This window comes from Anopheles coluzzii, chromosome 2 (assembly GCF_943734685.1).
Source record: "Anopheles coluzzii chromosome 2, AcolN3, whole genome shotgun sequence".
Lineage (NCBI taxonomy): Eukaryota > Metazoa > Arthropoda > Insecta > Diptera > Culicidae > Anopheles > Anopheles coluzzii.
Window position 1 is genome coordinate 87,969,700 of NC_064670.1, and position 18,884 is coordinate 87,988,583.

General features: G+C 42.5%; 2 protein-coding genes across 5 annotated transcripts in view; one reads left to right on the plus strand and one right to left on the minus strand.

The window, feature by feature from the left end:
• Positions 1-1,684: 1,684 nt before the first annotated feature.
• LOC120952001 (putative ferric-chelate reductase 1 homolog) lies at positions 1,685-3,457 on the plus strand. Its single transcript, XM_040371048.2, has 7 exons — positions 1,685-1,956; positions 2,100-2,235; positions 2,335-2,392; positions 2,495-2,729; positions 2,852-2,964; positions 3,094-3,153; positions 3,250-3,457. The coding sequence occupies exons 1-7, from the start codon at positions 1,950-1,952 to the stop codon at positions 3,340-3,342; spliced, it is 702 nt and encodes a 233-aa protein (XP_040226982.2). The 5' UTR covers positions 1,685-1,949; the 3' UTR covers positions 3,343-3,457.
• Positions 3,458-9,011: 5,554 nt separating this feature from the next.
• LOC120948641 (putative ferric-chelate reductase 1 homolog) overlaps positions 9,012-18,884 on the minus strand; it is a 47,608-nt gene continuing 37,735 nt past the window's right edge. For 3 of the 4 annotated variants that reach the window (XM_040365219.2, XM_049605051.1, XM_040365220.2), the window contains 7 exons: positions 12,002-12,772; positions 11,786-11,934; positions 11,555-11,711; positions 11,251-11,477; positions 10,825-11,181; positions 10,338-10,472; positions 9,012-10,251 (listed from right to left, as the gene is read on the minus strand). In XM_040365219.2, the coding sequence (XP_040221153.1) occupies positions 10,114-10,251; positions 10,338-10,472; positions 10,825-11,181; positions 11,251-11,477; positions 11,555-11,711; positions 11,786-11,934; positions 12,002-12,752 (1,914 nt within the window). In that variant the 5' untranslated portion in view covers positions 12,753-12,772 and the 3' untranslated portion in view covers positions 9,012-10,113. The remainder of the gene's footprint in view (positions 10,252-10,337; positions 10,473-10,824; positions 11,182-11,250; positions 11,478-11,554; positions 11,712-11,785; positions 11,935-12,001; positions 12,773-18,884) is intronic. The other variant, XM_040365221.2, reaches the window with a different exon arrangement.

Here is an 18,884-nt window from a genome sequence, read left to right on the forward strand (position 1 = left end):
AACTTATTAACTCCAAAAGTCAAAATACTGCAAAAACTATAAGCTCATAATTATAACAGATGGGAAACAAAAGTACCAAATTATTCTTTGACATCTCTGTTCATCTTAGGTCGAAATTCTTACGCTATTTTCTACGCTGAATTTCTACGCTTATTTGCTATGCTATGCTTATCCTACGTTGCACATTTACTGGCTGGTATGGTTCATTGACCTGCGGAAACAGTTGAAGATTCTGAGCAGGAACTGTTTCGATTGCAGAACAGAAACAGGTTCTTGTTTTGTTCCAGATCCAGAACAGTTACAGGTACAGTTTTAAGAAGAAATAAACTGGGGAACTTTTGCAAGACCAGTAGGTTTGTTTCAATATCAATTTCAGAACCGGTATAGTTTCTTGATCGATTCCAGGATTGGTATGGGTTCAGTATTAGTTCCAGGACTGGTATGGGTTCGTTATCGGTTCGTGATTCAGTATGGATTCAGTATCAGTTCCAGGGCTAGTATGGATTCGTGATCGATTTCAGGAACACACTGGTTTTACTATCAGAACCATAACTGACATGGGTCGGGTTTTGGTAATAGGTCAATTATTGGGTCGTTATAAGGTACTGTTTTGAATTAGGCTTTCGAGCCGTCTATTTTGATGCACATCTTAGAGTAAAGGAGGCCTTTGATACTTTGTTGCTTAGCCCTGTAACCGGTCCACAATAGCTAGCTTAATTTTAAAAAACAACAACAACAATGTTTCAAACTTTTACATATTTTTTTTTAAATGTTGTCCGACTATCAAAATTTAATCAGACAACATTAAAATTTTAATATGAATAAAAATATTTATATTAAAAAAACACAATATTCAAAAAACAGAAAAGTTAGCGTTGAAAAGTTTTTGAAAAAAGTTACATAGACTGCCAAATACGAAAAAAATGAAAAGAAAAGAGTACAAAATAGAAGAGCCCAACAAACAGTTATAAGCAACAATGTAAGCAATGGCTCTGTCTACATCGGAAGATATTCAGGCTCATTCCAAGTACTGTCAACGGGAAACAATCATGCAACAATGCTGCAAAAATGTTCCTCAAACAATTGATTAATCATAATCATCATCATCATCGGTTTATAAGCGGTTGGTTGCAGGGAAGATAAAGCCGCGCACACTCGGCGCATGCGTTGCTAGGTCAAAAAACACGGGCAAACTCTTCATTTAAAATGTTCCAGATCGTTTTTTTTTTGCTTGAAAACAAAAGCTATCTCCTCTTGTACGCCTACCGTTGCATGTACAAAATCGAACAGTTCCACCTGCATCAAAAATAATCCTTGAAAATATAGCTAAGCCTTCCGTTATAACGTCTCATTTCTCTATAGCTTTTCGTTTAATGCTGATGGTTTACGGCAGCAAACGGTCGCTTACCATCCGTTATCACGTGCCGCTTTTGAGCGCTAGCGATATCATGGTTTGTAGCTCTATTGGTCAATTGTGATACCGTTAATAACGCACCACCATATAGCGTTCACGTATCATCCTGAACAGCATTATCGTCATCATCGTCATCCATCCATCCACTCGCTTCAACGGGCACCGTTAATATTGATAACGATTTCCCATCCAACGAGCATGTGATAACGACGACTCACCAGCCGACGACGACTGGTAGGTACACCGCCGTTTCCGTTACAGCTATTACTAACGAGACCTCCGATTGCTGGAGGCTCAGTTTGAAACTATCCGTTTCGCGAACCGGGCCGACCGTCTGTTGGGAACGAACGGGAGCACGTGTGTGTGTGTGTGTGTGTGTTTTGTAGAGGAGATCCGGAGGTGGTGGATCCGTTTCGGCTTGCCGACGGTGGTGTAGTGCTGTACAAACCATACCGGTCCGTCAGTGTGGAGCAGCAGAAGGTCTGAGAAGGTCTAGTGTAGAGCAGAAGGATCAGAAGAAGAAAACATACACACAATGACAGGTGCGACTGATCCTTTCAGACAGTGAAAATGAAGGAAAACATACTGGTTGCTCCTTTTGCCAATGCCGTTGCGTCCAATGCGTTCAGTTATAGTTTCGGAATGTATGCTAAATTAGACCAATTACCCTCATTTCATGTTGCAGATCACGAACACGATCACGACCATGACGACGACCACGACCACGACCATGACCATCCCTCGGTGCTGTTGCGACTGCACGGTACGCTCATGGTAGTTGCTTGGCTGTTCTTCAATTCCCTCGGAAACACCGTTGCAAGGTAGGAGCTAAATTCAGGAGCATGTGCAATATTCAACCGTTTGCCGCTTCCTGTCGAGCTTACTTAACCAACGAATCTATCGTTCGAATTTGCTTCCAGGTATTTCAAAACAACATGGACCACCCGTCGGTACTTTGGAGTGCCGGTGTGGAATTTTGTAAGTTTTCTAGTCGCACAAACAGCCACAAAAGCACGGATAGCTTTATGTTTTGCATTTTGTTTTGTCTTGTATTGTTTTTTTTTTTTTGCCCCTTCATAGTACCATCGGATTTACATGATGGCCAGCTGGATACTGACATGCGCCGCCATCGTGTGCATTTTTGTCGATGTGCAGGGGTTTGAGGCACACGCGCACAGCATCGTCGGTCTGGCGACGTTCGCCCTCGTGTTCATCCAGCCCATCCTGGGACTAATGAGACCGAGCCAGCAGCCGGCACAGTCCGCGATTAGAATCCTGCACACTCTCCTGGGCCATGCTGCCTACATCCTGGCAGGTAAATTAAGCCTTCCCTGTCCAAACCAATCCCTCCACGCGCTCATAGCTACACCCGAGCAGACTAATTACTCTCCATACACCTATGCGCCGTGTTGTTATCCCCAAACTCTTGCATTGCAGTAACGAACATGTTCCTGGGAATCGGACTGGAACCGGCCCACATATCCTCGGTGATGTATGGCCTGCTTGCCGGTGCAGTGGGCATTCACGTGCTGGCCCATGTAGCTTTCAACGTAAGTCCCCTTTGCTTACCAACACCATCGCCCACCCAAATCGAGTGCATTCATTAACGGTAATTTACACGCCCGTCTTTTGGGTGCGCTCCCGTCTCTCGTGACGCGGGGTTTTATTTTTTTGAGCAGGTTCTCGAATATCTTACCAGACGGAAGGGGGGCGAATTGGACGTAAATAAGGACGCATCGGTAGGTAGCTTACGGAATGGAGAAGAAATTAGTGGCTTTACCACACCGCAACGGCTTTTCATTTACCGACCTGTTTCTCTTTCCTTTTCGGAACAGTTTTCACGCTGGCGGAAAACTACACTGATGGTACAAATGATTGCACTGTACGCGTTCACCATCGCAAACGTGGTGTTCGTATGGCGCGGATAGCCACACCGGGAGCAGACACGTTCCACACGGTTCTTCGTAAGAGAACGCAAGGTCAACTGTACAATACACTACCACGCTTAACTGTGATGAATACATTTGTCTCACTACAAACATATACATTTTGCATCATTAGTCGCTTACTCTCTGGTGCACGTTTGTGGGCCAAGTTCCTCCCGCTCAATGTCAGACAACGCATGGCTTCAGGTTTGTAGTGGATTGGAAAGATAAGAACGCGGCCGGATAATTGATAACCGTTCCCTATCGTCAGCCTGGTCGCGAGTGGAGCAGCGTGCCTGTATCTTTAGCGGCCAGTAAAGTGTTCCACCGTCTGATCCCGCTCATTGGGCGCACTCTCCTCCCGTAATGCTCTGATAGGTGGCGATTACCTATTTGATTGTGTATCATTATTTGCCTGCAGGTCGTGGCCGTATGCGACAATGTAAACATAATGCACAATGATAACAAATCTATGGCTCAAAGAATACGATAGACGGGGTTTTTCTTATCAGATAAAGTGCTGCATCATAAAAATAAATAACTTCCTTGAATTACTTTATCGCTCTCCGAGACAAGGGTTACTGGAATTTCTCACAATCACATGCTGCATTTCGATTCCATTCAGAAGTTCTTGCGCTTTTGTTTCTTTTCTTTTCGGATAAAAATAATCTTTCAACAGTGTCCTTCACCCCAAAAGTAACACCATAACTAATCCTCATCATAGAGCATGCATTCCTTTCCACACTGCATGCAATGTTACGTGCATCCTTTAATGCATCTGCCTTCATCGCGTACCACTCCGACGACCAGGCTCCAATTTTGCATCCCCTCGCAAGTGCCAACCCCAGCAATCCAGCTCTTACTCGGCAGTGCAACCCAGCGGGCCAGCAACCATCTGCATGTTAATATCCATTAAAAATCCATGCCATCTCTGCCATCGCGCGAAAATACTAATGCTTTCACGTTCGGGCCTTTGCGCGTCTTCTCCGTGCGCTGTTCCAGCCCTTGTATAAGTCGACATCGCGTACATCATCATCACCCACCATCGTTCTGGATGGATGATGAGTACCACGACGATGCTGATGATGGTGACTACTGGTGCATTTGGGCCATCGGGTCCAATGGGGGGTTTCACTCGGGTCTACTGCGGCAGCTGATGCTGCTGCTGATCACGCCCGGTAGAAAGGCAAAAGAAGCCGGCAGAGGAGAAGGATACGCTTTGAAACGGATTATTATAATTAGATGCGAATGCTGCTTGCTACCGCGAGCCAGAGCTAACAGGATGCGACGTGGCAAAGACTTCCCATATTATATTTACATTTTCAATTTATTTGCTAATCATAAGAAGAGATTCTGTCGCATTTTCGGGCTTTGATGCGATTATATAGCACCACGTGTAGAGTAGCTGTGCATGAGTTGTTTGCATGTAGTGTATTTGATTGGTAATGGTAAAGTTAACGTAAGTAAGATAATTATGCAGTGAATACTAAAGCACAACAATCCCTTATAGCAATTGGTTGCTTGTACTTGTGTACCGCTTACAATAAAAGCTACTAGGTACTTCTAAACAGCAAACACTATACATTACTGTTCACTGCTGCTGTTCCAACTGTACAACTGTCATGTTTTGCAAACGATGAAACTTTTTGTTGGCCTCGTAAAACCATCGAAAATTGAAGCACGATTTTCCTAGCGCTTTGCTTCTCTCTCACGCTTATCTCACACGTTGCCCCAACTTTCTCGAGCAACACATGATTCATTAGCTTCGAAATCTGTTCTACCACCTCCTTTTGCCGACCAGACGGCAGGTGCATCTTGCAAGATGATCGACCAAGATTACAAACGCTCCCCGTGCCCCGTCACCCTTCGCCATCATTTTGCATACGTGCTTTGCAGTTGTATCATAATCTGTACCACGGCGCGTAACTATGATTTACGCTTCACCGACTATGCGATATGCGATGGCGGAGACTTTACCAACCTTTTGTCTAATACACGAACGCACACACACACATACACACGCCATGCTTCCTGTACAAAGACCTATAAATTCTGGCTGGAATAAATTATAAGCCATATTCACGTGCCCCGCCTTCCGTACGCTTCGCTCCCTCACTAACCGATCCACCTTTTCCGAGCTGAAGAAACTGCTGAAGTGTTCCATTTTATCCAAAACACGGCATTAGTTCGCCTATAATGCTGATTTAAAACCTTTCCCATTCCTGCACTACCATGAATGTTGCTTGGTGCTAATGGGGAAGGTGTTCCGAAGCAGGCGGATGTACAGTACACAGCACATATCAGGGTTGCAGCTCCGGTGTATTCCCGTGTCGGTGTAGCCTTCCCGTCCCAAAGTTTGCTCGCCAACACGATACTACACGCGTACGCCGTGCAAACGATGTTTATCTTCGGGGAAGAAAAAGTTTCCCCCTTTGCCCTGCTCCGACCGAGCTCCGTGTCGACTCCCAGTGCAACTGCATGCCATATCGATCGTATCTCGCAAGGATTGTGGCTGTTGTAGCAGAACACCAAACCGCTGATGCACGCACCGTACCGTTCCTTTGCCCAGTGCGGTTGCGGATTACAGATTATGGAGGGCGAGGTTTAGCGGGAAGTGCAGTGTTGTGCACAATGGTACCGGTTGCATACATTTAGGCGTTTTCGTCTACCAACTGTACGGTTGGTGAAAGTCCCTACCCAAATGTTGGTAGTACTATGAGGCATTAGGTGGACAAAATGTCAGTAGTACTAAAAGCTGCTAAGAATAAAAAAACTGAATATTATATAATTTCCAATTATTATGCCGTATGCAAAAAATATGAATGTTTATTCAACATTTGCTTTTATAAGAAGCCTTTTTGTCCTCTCACATTTCTAAAACATGCAGTACATTTATTCCCCATTAAATAGGATGCTCACGTTTCTTGTGCAGCTCTCCACTGCCATTCACACACCGTTTGCAGCTTTGGGATTTTAGCGCCATCTGCCGCTTCAGAACGATGAGTATACTAATCTTGCGTCTCACACGTTCCACCTTATTTTGCCTTATGACGCCTCGCACCATATGCTCATATTCACGCGACCAGCATCCTACTTCACGGTACTGAGTGCAACGCGCTCCAGCGAGCTAGCATCGCCATACTTCCCGAAGCAGATGGAATTGCGACCGCTGTTAATTATCTCAACCACCGATAAATACCATCACCCCATGCATCGCCATTTTCCATCAACGGTTTGCAGCGTCGGATGCAGAGCACGGGCTCACTGCGGATTGATGTACCCCGATTATGACTCGAGCCTTGATGAACAGTTCAGGGAAATTGGGATAATAAGGGCACCCAGAATTGATGGAATTATAATCAGGCAAAACTGCATGAATGAGATGGTTTGGCACGGCGATCAGAGGATTTAATCTAAAAATATAAATAGATTCATTATATTAGCTTGCTAACATTGTTATCACCAAAGAAAACATAATTCACTAATAAAATAAATTTGATAATAAGGTTTTAATAATTTTAATAAATTTAATAAGTTGAATTAAAATTATACAAACCATGTAAACCAAAACATTAAAAACATTAAAACTTACAAACAGAATAGTTTTGAAACAAAAGAGCTCTTAAATTTTCTGTTAAATAGAACATTGCGTACATAGTTCTCCAGAATTTTAAATTACTAAAGAAAAACGACTAACTTTATCGTTTCCAAAAATATAAACATTGTAACACATAATCTAAGCCAATGTGGAATATAGAGGAGGCGTCTTCTTAGCGTTTGTCATGTTGCCATTTTGAGATTCAGTTTGACAACAGCCGTCGATATTTGTTTACAGGCAGCAGCTGCAATATAACGTAGAAAATTCCGATTTATGAAGTGTGGATGCAAAATACAAATGTTTTGTGCTAAACAAATGTTGTTTAAACGATAACAATTCATTTATCATATCCATATACCAGCAACATTCGTCGCATTTGACAACTGCCGTCGATCCTGGTTTTGTGCTTTTTTCTAAAGCCTTGACCAAATGTTCTGTATGACGACACCTCCTTTCTACCTACTTTGATCTAAGCATTGAGGTTCAACTACCACTTGTTGTTGAAAATCAAAGAGAATATGTTACATATCCTGTTTCATAAACATCCTATACATTCTCTGGTAACCTCCGACTATCTTTGATCACCGAAAGTTTGACATTGACATAACTGTTTCACGGGAACTAGAATTAATTCTAGTACAGTAAGTGACCACTAAATGGATGTGTTTTAACTGGAGTAATGTAGTCTCTTCAAGATGAATTGTTTCTTTAAGATGACTATTTTGACGATCCCGTCATATCCCACACGTTTTATGTCTCTTCTAAGTTGTATGTATGTATAAGTTGCATATTCAATTTGACCGGCGATACAACCACTTTGCGGTCTTGACCTGCCTCAAGAGTGTCCGAATCCGATTGAAAGACAATTTATAATGTTGATAGACAATTTACAAAAATATTGGTCCAAGGATGCGAGGTTTTTCTCGTGATTTCTTGCAAAGTGTATGAATATCAGGTGGTCTCGTCCCATACAAATTGACAACTAATTTCGAAATCAAAAAAATCTCCTTTTGACAGAATGAGTGAAGTGAATTTCCATAGGAACCGTTCGCTTTGTTCTTAGCAACACATACGTAGTACACATTGGTGTCCTCATCGACGGCATTATTTTGATCCAAAAATGGATTTTAATTAGTTCAGATTTGGTTTAGCTTACAGTAACATATATTTTGAGTGCTTTTTAAGGTATTTCAGTGCAAATAACGAAGATTCTAAGATTGTTTGTGTGTAAGGCAAGTCGTCAGAAAGCTTGTTTGTGGAAATGTTTTCACCCATGCTGTCAAAAAGTGACGTTCAACTTTTGCTATAAAAAACAGGCTATGAGACACCCTGATATTCATACACTTTGGTTTCTTGAATACTTCACAGCAGCACTTTCATTAGTTTTCTCTCACATATACAGTGAACCCTCTCTTATTTGACACCTCTCCAATTTGAAAAACCTCTCTTATTTGAACATTTTGCACAGTCCCTTGATTTCCATTTTTGTTCCTCTAATTTGGAAAACCTCTGAAATCTGTGTCCCTCTTATTTGTGTATGGTGTTGCCATGGTTATTGAATGATGTATGCTCAAATTGGCAATCCTGTTCGCAGTTTCCTATAGCAACAGTTAAGGCTGCATACTAAATGTTCTGTCTCTTTCTTGTTTGGAAGGACCTTTCATTCACTTTCCACCTCTGTAATTTGAAAACCCCTCTTATTCGACAGTCCCGTCGCCTCTCAAATAAGAGAGGGTTCACTGTATATCTTTCTAAGCTAACAGTTCCTTGAAGATTCATCTAATCAATCATATTTTTCTTAGAACAGAAAAGAGAGATAGAGTTATTGAATATTTGTTATCAAAGTAATAAGAAAGATTTAATTTGTTTAACTGATTAAAATATTCAATATAGTAAGCTGCAAAACCAAAAACATTAAAAAGTTATGATAATACATATCCTTAACAATTATAATCATTATTTCTTAATCAACTGAAACAAAACACTGATAAATATTTCTTTCATCTTAACTGAAAAGTATGACGCTTTTGTTTCTCAAGCTGCACCATGAAATGACTCAAACTCAAATGTTCGGTTAACGTTTTAGCAATGGCAACATTTATTATGTTTCAACTTAAGTACGCTCTAAGAAGTTAGCCTACCTCAACAGAATGCGCAGCGTTTTGTGTCGTGCATAATACAGTACTGGTTTTTGCGTTTGTTTTGCATGTTTTTGTTTTGAAGCTAAATAGTATGTTGCTGCTGCTGGCACTAGGCAAACGCACCAGCGAAAGCTTAAATAAATTGATAAGTGGAAATTATTGAACGACTGCAAATAGCGCACAAAATACAAACATAAACAGTGTATACTCACTGGTGCAGACCAGTGGTTCGCTACACCCGGAAATGATCTAGGACGGACGGAAATAATCTTACACAAAGCAAACTTTTACAAAAATGCTACAACTGCTCATTGCTTTCAAGGCACACCCGGCCGACAAGGCACAGCTTGTTTTTCTACCTGTGGTTGGCTATACTTTTTTTCTGTTATAAATATTTCACACCTAATTCTGAACATCTCAGTATCGAAGGGAGAGCGTACCAAACGCACGATCTTTCCTCTTTCGATGCTTGTGTTTCTGTTGTTGTTTTTCTCGCTCGCTGAGTTTTTTTTTTTCTGTGGGATTGAATAGACGCTGTCTGAGTTTTTTGTTTCTTCATCTTCTGCCCTTCGTTCACTTTTCGACAAATAATACACTTTCCAGAAAAAACGATCATAAGTACCACTTACAATAGGGGAAACGGGAAATGGGCAAAGGAGAACAAGGACGTCAATGGAAAGTTGATGGGAAGAAAGATGGAACTGATATCTACAACATCGATTATCAAATCTGCGCAACATAACCTCTTCGTTGCTCCAACTTCTGTCAATACTACCGATGCGCTATGTGTCACGTGATTCGCATCGAGCGATTAGCTTCATTTTGAGCGGTTTGAATTGTTTGCGTTTTTTTTTTTCTTTCCACTACTGACCCGCTAGAAATTGCTCTCTAGAATAGTGATAGCACACAAACCATCCAACATGTACACATTTTTACATCACTTATCAGTTAAAAGATGGACGCTCTCATTTGCTTTCCGGGTTACTTGCACCGTTTAGATTAATGCGCTACATCACCGTTTCGATGACATGCGCTTTAGTTCATAATCTGATCCTTGATACTGTTGTAAGCGGCTTCAATCGGCGCTAGGACGACAATCACCACCATCGCAATGACCAGTCCGAGCACGATCAGTATGTACAGGAATAGCATCGACTTACGGAAGCCCGAGAACTGTGAGAGATAAAAAAGAACAAAAAAGGACAAATAAATTAACACACTCAGCCTGATAGAACTCTATAAACGGTACAACAACGTACAGCAGCATCCTGTTTCCGTTCGCTGGAGCTCATGGAATTTCGCGACGGAGTCATATCGGCCATTGGGAAGGACGTCACACGCTGGCCACTTCTTCGCTCGCTCACGCAACCACCGATCTGTATCCAGGAGAAGATCTACACATTAACGCATTGCAGATGGACTGTTCGTGGCGACAACGGCCCCCCACCCGTGGTTAGTATCGGAAGTGGAAAAACCTGCCCTCGGTTAGCACCGGTGTATGTACAATTGATGTGCCAACGTGAACCATTCAATGGTTGGATTTATTTACAACACGACGAGTCTAAGCACCCACAGACGAAGAGAATGTGCGCAAAACTGTTGCATTCCGGCAGGGTAATACCTCACCAGCGCGAAACCAGTTCGGTTGGATCGTTATTAATGGCATAGTAACACCTGTACTGGCCAGTGCTTAGCAGAGATGTACCTCAAAACACACACATTTGAAAACAAACCCACAATACTCACGGAGAAAATCAGATGCATAAACACGTGGAAGGCGACGAACGCGACAAGGATAAAGTCCATCCACTCGGGCAGTTCCGCCTTCTGCAGCTGTACGGCAAAGAAGATAGCAACGATCGCGATCACGTGCGCCAGATTTCCACCCAGCCAGTGCAGCCAGTTGAAGATGGGCCGCTTGCTCGAGCCCGGATGTGGCCGGAAGAATGCACCGATGGGTTGCAGGAAGCACAGTACAGTCGTGACGATGCCGAGAATGGCGTGAGGATTGCGAACCTGCGACCAGCCTCCGATTTCAACAAAAATTACCACAATACCTGCGACTGTGAGGGCCCACGTGACAATCATCAGGAATCGATGCCACTGCAAAACGGAACGGACGGTTATCAATCTCTGATCACTCCACAAATCTGTGTCTGTACTGCAGCTTACCGCAAACCACTGATCTTTGCCGCACATCTGACTGCCAACCCAGGTCTGGCGGAAGTAGCGGGCAAGAAGAATGCCGAGCGAAGCCGTTCCGATCCAGGCGGTGATCATGAAGGCACCGTGCAGGCGGAGCAACAGCTTCGAAGATCCCTGCACCGGGCCAACCTCCGCCAGTGACTGCGGGCTGCCCGACACGTGACGGCCGATGTCGTGATAGTTGACGTTGGTTGCTACAGCACGAGGGAAGGAGATACGGATTAGTGTTTCACCAGAAGCACCGATCAAGCAAAACTGTAGCTGCACTTACATTCCACCGATGATCCGGCAGCAAGCAGCAGATGGAACTTATCGTTCAGCAGATCAAACTTCTGGCCCTTGACCGTACTGACAGCGTCGCGTTCCACTTTGCAGTAAATCACACCATCATTGTACGACTTCTCCAGCACTTGGAAGATGTTTTGCGGCTGTAACGCGTAGAGAGTTGCCATTAATGGGTATTCTATATTCAACAGCAATGAAGATTCGCTTTGATACGTACCACTCCCAAACGTGTGGATCCATATGGACCAACCGTGGTCCACGAGGCGTAAGCGTTTACCGTACCCTGTTCCGGAACACATTCAATCACGGAGTCTTCACCCATCTTGGCGTCACTGGACAGTCCGAAGGCAACGTAAGCAGGACGATCTGAAAGACGGAACGTTACACACATTAGCTCGTTCCATTGAACTTCTATCCCGCTCACGCTACTCACTGTATCCTGCCTTCATTTCAAATACGTAACGCGCTCCCAGCACCGCGATAGTGACCACCGCCCGGCAGTTCTTGCTATCGACGCATCCCTCCGGAAATCCGAAGCATCCCTTGCTCTGTCCGCACTCCTCGTAGATCGGGTCGGCCGCTACCGGCGCTTCTGTTTGTGCCGGCCGGTAAGGTGGCACTGTTGTCGTCGTGGTCGGGCGCTTGGTCGGTGCCGTACCGGGCGCCACCGTCGTCGAGCTAGCGACCACGCGCACCCGCTCCGACGGAATGCCAACCCAGAACTTGTCGTAGTCCTGCGCGATCGTAGCGTTGAAGATCACATCGCCAACGAAGTTGTCCGGAGCGGTCCACTCAAGCGTCAGCTCCTGCTTCGGGCTGGTGTTGGTGTGTGTGGCCGTATCTCCTCCGGCCTGACAGTCGATCAGCTTGATCGCGCTCGCATCCGAGTCGACAAACCGGCCGACAATGTTGTTCGGCGGGTCGGCAGCACGGGCCTGTATCATGTAGCCCTTGAACACAATGTTGGCGGGGAAGGACTCGATATCGATCTTGAGCATCTGCCCGCTACCGACTACCGACGTTTGGGGCGTGATCAGGAACGGCGTCTTGGTGGTGAGCGGTGGGATGCCTCCACCGTGGAACGGCAGCATGTTGTCGCAGACCGACGTTGGCGCACCGTTCGGCAATCCGTACGATGGCACTAGCGTGCTCAGCACGAGTGCCAAGCAAAGTAGAGGTAGCATGGTGAAGGAAACTCCTTATCCTGTGGAGTGGAAGAAAAAACGCACATTGAAGCAGCTTATTAGAATGACGAAAGACAAATGACAAGCATTGATGAGACTCTCACACTATTACATAATGGCACAGCAAATGGTAAGCTTTGAACAAATAAAAAAAGATGAATCCAATAAATCGAATCATTATTGACACATTTATCATGGCTTAATTCGTAAGTGATTCCAATGCGAACCACTCCCATCGTTTTACTAGCGCTTCAGCAAACACCTCTCCTCTCTATATCTCTGCTTCCATTACCATCTATCTAGAAAGCTCGAAAGCTCTCAATTCCCTCAAGACTTGAGCCGTCCAGCCGATTTGTGCTGATATACTGTCTGGCCAAGCAAACAACCACAAAAAAATCCTTACCCCCCTTAACGCTGTACTTACGCGCGCAGGCATATTAGTGTGCTTGGGAGATAAAGTAACAAAAAGAAAATGTTGAGCTGCACGGTTTAGACAAAAAAAAGACTAGCACAGCATGAAGCTGCTACCGTATCTTGCCAAGCCCATCAAATTGATCCCATAAATCAAAGCAATCCCGTGAAACAAACAAACAAAGCTACAAACACACACACATAATGGCGCAACCAACAGCGTGTAGGAAAGTGCGAGAACAAAACAATCAACACTTATGGGATGAGCTTTTTTTGGTAGGAGGCAGGGCGAGAGCAGCAAAACAGTTTTTTGTTACTGTTCTGAGTTTGCTTCTATGTTTTTCTACCGTCCTTTTGCACTCGAGCGGACAATTTGGCGCAATTTTTTTTCGCACAATTTTTTCCATGTTTCCATGCATCTGTACCGGTTGTTTTTCTCGAGTCTTTATTCTTTTTCTTTGAAGAAAAAAATATTTTCCACTGTGTAGTATACATTTTGCTACCATCCTTCGCAGGACGTCTCAATAATGCCAGAATTTGTGCAAGGGCCAGCTCGTGATATCGAAAGCACTACATCATGCCCTACTTGGGAGCGTAATTTAATGGTCAGGTACACCCGGTACCCCGCCACAACGGGAGCATTCCCTCGACAAAGAACACCAACACACAAGCACACACACACACTCACATGCCTTCGCAATAAAGCATAACAAAGCGGCTCCTTCAAGGAGCCTTTGCACAGGTTCGGACCAAAACGGTAGCCAGGGACTGCCAAAAGCTTCGGGACGAATGCTTTCTTTGCTTCGATCATACTATACCTGCTTCTCGTTTCCTTATTCAACACAGCCAACAATGAATTTTCCACCCCAGTGCGGTACGAACTAAGCCAAGCATTTGTCGGACACTCTTGGTTGAAAATCTATCCGCTCCCTCTCGCCGGCCCACCGTCATCATCACGGTAAAAGGTGAGCCATGCAGAATGAAAACGATCAAAACACTTCTCCTTTCGATAGGGAGTAGACTGGCAGCGGGAAAAAGGTGTGTTGCTATAATAAAGGGCAAAAGAAAACACCCCACACTCAACCCCGGTATGCTTGACCGGAAGTGGTAATTGAGGGCAAGGATTTTGGAACAAATCTCCCATTGGGCTCAGTTTGTTGTGTGTTTGTGCTTGTTTTATAACTTGTTTTTTTTTTTGCTCGCAGAATATTTTCCACACACTTTTTCTCTTTTGTGGCTTACGCATTCACCCAGACGATCGATAAGTCATATCGATGAGACAGAGGTAGTTGTACTGAATTAAAAAATAAAGTTCTTTAAATTTATCGTTTTTTGCCGTATTGCTCAATCGATTTTATTTCTATTATATTTGATCACCACAGAAACATGGTTCCACCTATCGTTGCATGTCGCACCAACCGACTAGGCTGATGATATCTAGGAAATAAGTAGACCGGTCGCTTTTGTTCAGGTAAGGCGTGCTGGTCGAGTTGAGTTTCCCAGTACAAACCCGCGTGCAGCCGGGTTTCCCGCAAACAGGTAGAATGGAGGAATACATGAAAAAGCTCATCAACTTAGCCCAGCTGCAGCGCAAGACATTGACCTCCCTCAGGGAGGTGGTTGCTGTGCGTTCGGTGCACTCTTTCAATCAATGTGTAACGCTGACCCCGAGCTAGTGGGTTTCATTCTCCTGCTGCCACCGCATACACACACAACACGTGCAGAATGGTAGCGGGTGGGTGGGCTTAGAAGCGTAGGGGAGGAGATGTTTTCTTCAGCAATCCACTCGGACCATGCAATTACCGGACTGCAGGCTGCGTTTGCACTCTCGCCCATGCATGCAAGCTGGCGTGTGCATCTCGCATGTTGTCTATTGACGAAACATGGGCTCGGACCGATGTGTGGACAGTGCCGTGTCATGTCGACCGTCGGTCGTTGACCTTTTCGGTTGGTTCGACGCGATAAAAAAGCAACGTGATTATTTATTGACCACCATGGTATGGTTTACTGTACATGCAGCAGATGGAGATTTGATAAGTAAATGTCATGAGAAAATGCAAAAGTTTCTATGCCATCAGCTTAATGTAGTTTTTTTTTATGAGATATCTACATAAAAGGATACCAATTTGGCGGTCTTCTTCAGGCAGCTTGTAACGATTTTTCATTCCCAAGAGCAATAGAAGTAGAATTTTTGGGTTTTTATTAATATTTAGTGTGAATGTATAGGAAAGATTTCTTCAAAATATGAGCAAGTTCATTAAAAATAAACTTGAAGCATTTAAAAAGGTTATAAGTTTTTTTTTAATTTTTAAACAATCTATTTGGTCAATGTTTACATTTTATAATGTCCCAATGTTTATAATTATTATTACCAAGCAAATGGTGAAGGCTTTTTTTGTTCATATTTTGCATATGAACTCGGCAGCTAGATTCAGTAAGATTACCAGTATTCTTAAAAATTCCCAACGATTGAAAGTAATACATCTGACTAAATATATTGAATAACTAAAGTTTCATAAGTTTTCCTGGTTTTGAAAAGAAGCACTATATACTAAAAACGGCTGATTTCTGACTCTTTCTTTAATACCTACGGAAAACGAATCTGATTAATTCATGAACCATTCTTTAATTTGTGTCACATAATCACATTCCAGTGATGCATTTTAAAACTCTATTTTATATTGCCCCAATTGCACATCGTCATCATCATCGTCAGAATTATGAAACCATATGCCCGTTTCACGACCTGTTTCACGTACAGAAACATCAGCCAAAGGTAACACTGCTCAGAATAGTTCATGAAACAGTTTATCGCAAAACGGTGAACTGAATCGACAGCGGTAAAATGGCTCACTAAAACCATGTCAGGCTTATGCTTGCATTCCCAGACAAACCGAGGAGGCCGAAGAAGTGCTCTTCCACAACTCGTTACGGTACGGTTTCGTTCAAGTCCCACTGCCAGGCAGTGCAGACCAGGAAACGTGATACTAGACCTACATTCATTGAAGCATTTGCTAAAATTTACTCACGTATAGAACACTGATTCCAATCATTCCACTTAAACGCATTCCACGCATCTGTGGCCTCACAAATCTGCTCACAAATCGCGCTCAAGCACCATTTAGACGGTGGTTTGTTTGCCCCTTCCCTCTCCACCGGTTCCCGCTGCGCCCAATAATCCACACCGGAACACGTGTCACGTTCGTGCCCGGTTTCCTGGCCCGGAAGCAACGGCGCGTTCGGAAAAGTTTGGCTACTAGTGATACCATGTCGTATGCATAAATTCATATTCTATCGCCCGCTATGCTGTTGCACGAGCTTTTGATCGTGTTTGGGGTGTTTATGCAATGGAAGGATCAAATTAAGGCTAGGAACATCGGGAATGACTGCATTTTATGCTGATTAATTCATGCAAAAAAAAGGTTTTATTTGTTGTGATAAGCACCCTCACAAAACAGATTAACCCAAATAAGATTCGATGAACGATTAAAATTAGTTTCCTCTTAGTAGTAGAATAGTATAAATCTTAGTAGTAGAATAGTAGAAAATAGTAGATATCGTGATTCAACTTAAAACGTCTTTTTCCTTGTTTTTAAAACATTTCATGTCGACATGTCGATGACCGCGTCGCTCTAAAAACGTCCTAACAGTCGTAGGTCCAATACCAATGCCAAAAAACCTTCTTTTTTACGAAACGTTAACACTGTCCCGATCCGGCTTCTTTCTTTAGCTAATTATTCATAACCCCTTCGCGAAAAGTTCAGTTCCGTGCGCAAGAAACCGGAACGCGGATATAACAGTGTCGCGCGTGCAAATATGGACGGACTGTTTTTTTTTTTCGACACGACTTAGATGCAGCGACATTGATAGAGGTTTTTAATGGTTGCTGGCCTTTCAAATTCGTATCGCGCCAAGTCACCGAAGGGGGTTTCTTATTTGTAGCCGGAGCTCAAGCATAGCTACAAAAATTCCACCACGATTGAATTTTATGGCTTTGCGGCGTTTCATTAGCAAAAACTGAGCGACAAGTTGTATTGTGCACGATTTATGACACTGGAATGCTTCGCAAGGCGACGAAACCTTCTAATATGGAACAACCTGACCGAAGCTAAGTACATTTTGTTTTTTTTTTTTGGGAACTAAAACCCCGAAGCGTATCAAAAACGACGAAATGAGCGTTTGGTTTGAAGCGTGTTCGATAGCACTGAACAATGGCATACGATTTGAAGTGAATTTGAAGCGTAGTTCAATTCATTTCAAGTGTATAGCAAATCAAGGCCAGTAGACAGCTGAGCAAGGTGTTAAGCTTTTATGATTTTGTGAGTTTTTTCCAAACGTCTTTTAACCCGTATGTGTGCAGATGTGATATTAAATAAGGATTTCATTGTTTACTCTCCCTCGCCAATGATTATTTAAGTTTCCTTCGCAAGACTAACACTTAAACTACAAGGTGTTTTATGAATGTATCAAGAGAATTATTTCGTATTATTGGCCCTTTTCCCTTTTAAGACCGTAGGTTGAAATTTCAACCTATCAGCTGTTTGCATTCTATAGCAGTTTTCGAGCAGCTATCAAAGTGAGTATAATATACCGGTGGGCTTATCCCAAGGTGTATGTATTTAGAAGGTTGATTTTTATCGCTTCTGCTTATGCATAAAGATTTTAAGAGTGTTGCTCGAATCTAATTCTAGCTTTGAGGCTGAAATAATATAGGATGAAAATCGCAGGCTAGTTTTGGGTGTGGTTTTGTACGGAGTGTAGACATGATTTCAGCCTCCAACTGTCAAACTCCACATGTAAAAGTTAACTAATATCGTGAAACATCCCTATATTTGCAATTCATGAGCAATTTCAATAAACCACCAAGAATGTTTGAACTATCGTTGACGTTAACAATAATTATGATAAATTTCAAATGCTTTCCTGTAGCACAGTGGTCTTGAAACAGCACTTGTGACAGAAGATAGAATTGATTTTAAATTAAATTTTCAACAGGCATGTCTAGAAAAATATTTTAAAATAAGTTTTATCGAAAAGCGAAGTTTAAAGCGAAAAGCTTTAAACTAAGTCTACAATATATATATATATATATATATGTATATATATATATATATATATATATATATATATATATATATATATATATATATATATATATATATATATATATATATATATATATATATATATATATAAATATATATATATATATAAATATATATATATATATATATATATATATATATATATATATATATATATATATATATATATATATATATATATATATATATATATATATATATATATATATATATATATATATATATATATAAGTCCAGTGGTACGTGATCCTAAAAATGTGGGAGTACGCTGCTATAACACATTTTGTTCACTGAACTACTAAACAAAATAATATACATGCTAACGCACACACATTACAAACGTACCCATTTGGTTTTTCACCCATAATGATCAGCCTATTTGGCTGATAAACAATACATTCGTACGTTATTTTCCCAACTCATCGAAGCGTAGAATAAGACAATTGTTCATACCTCAAATAAACGATTATCTCGATGACACACCGCACAGTGAAACACCTTTAAAAAAAACAAAAACGCACCCGGAAAGTTTCTTCCACAGCCACGCTTAGCCTGTGTTCTATGTTTAGGTGCTTCTATTCCCTCACCCCTTATCTTTCTTATTCGTTTCCGTCTC

Excerpts from the sequence above, each read along its gene's own strand:
- LOC120952001 (XM_040371048.2), top strand. Across the intron at positions 2,236-2,334 it reads CTCGGAAACACCGTTGCAAG|GTATTTCAAAACAACATGGA; the intron begins GTAGGAGCTAAA and ends ATTTGCTTCCAG. Across the intron at positions 2,393-2,494 it reads GAGTGCCGGTGTGGAATTTT|TACCATCGGATTTACATGAT; the intron begins GTAAGTTTTCTA and ends GCCCCTTCATAG.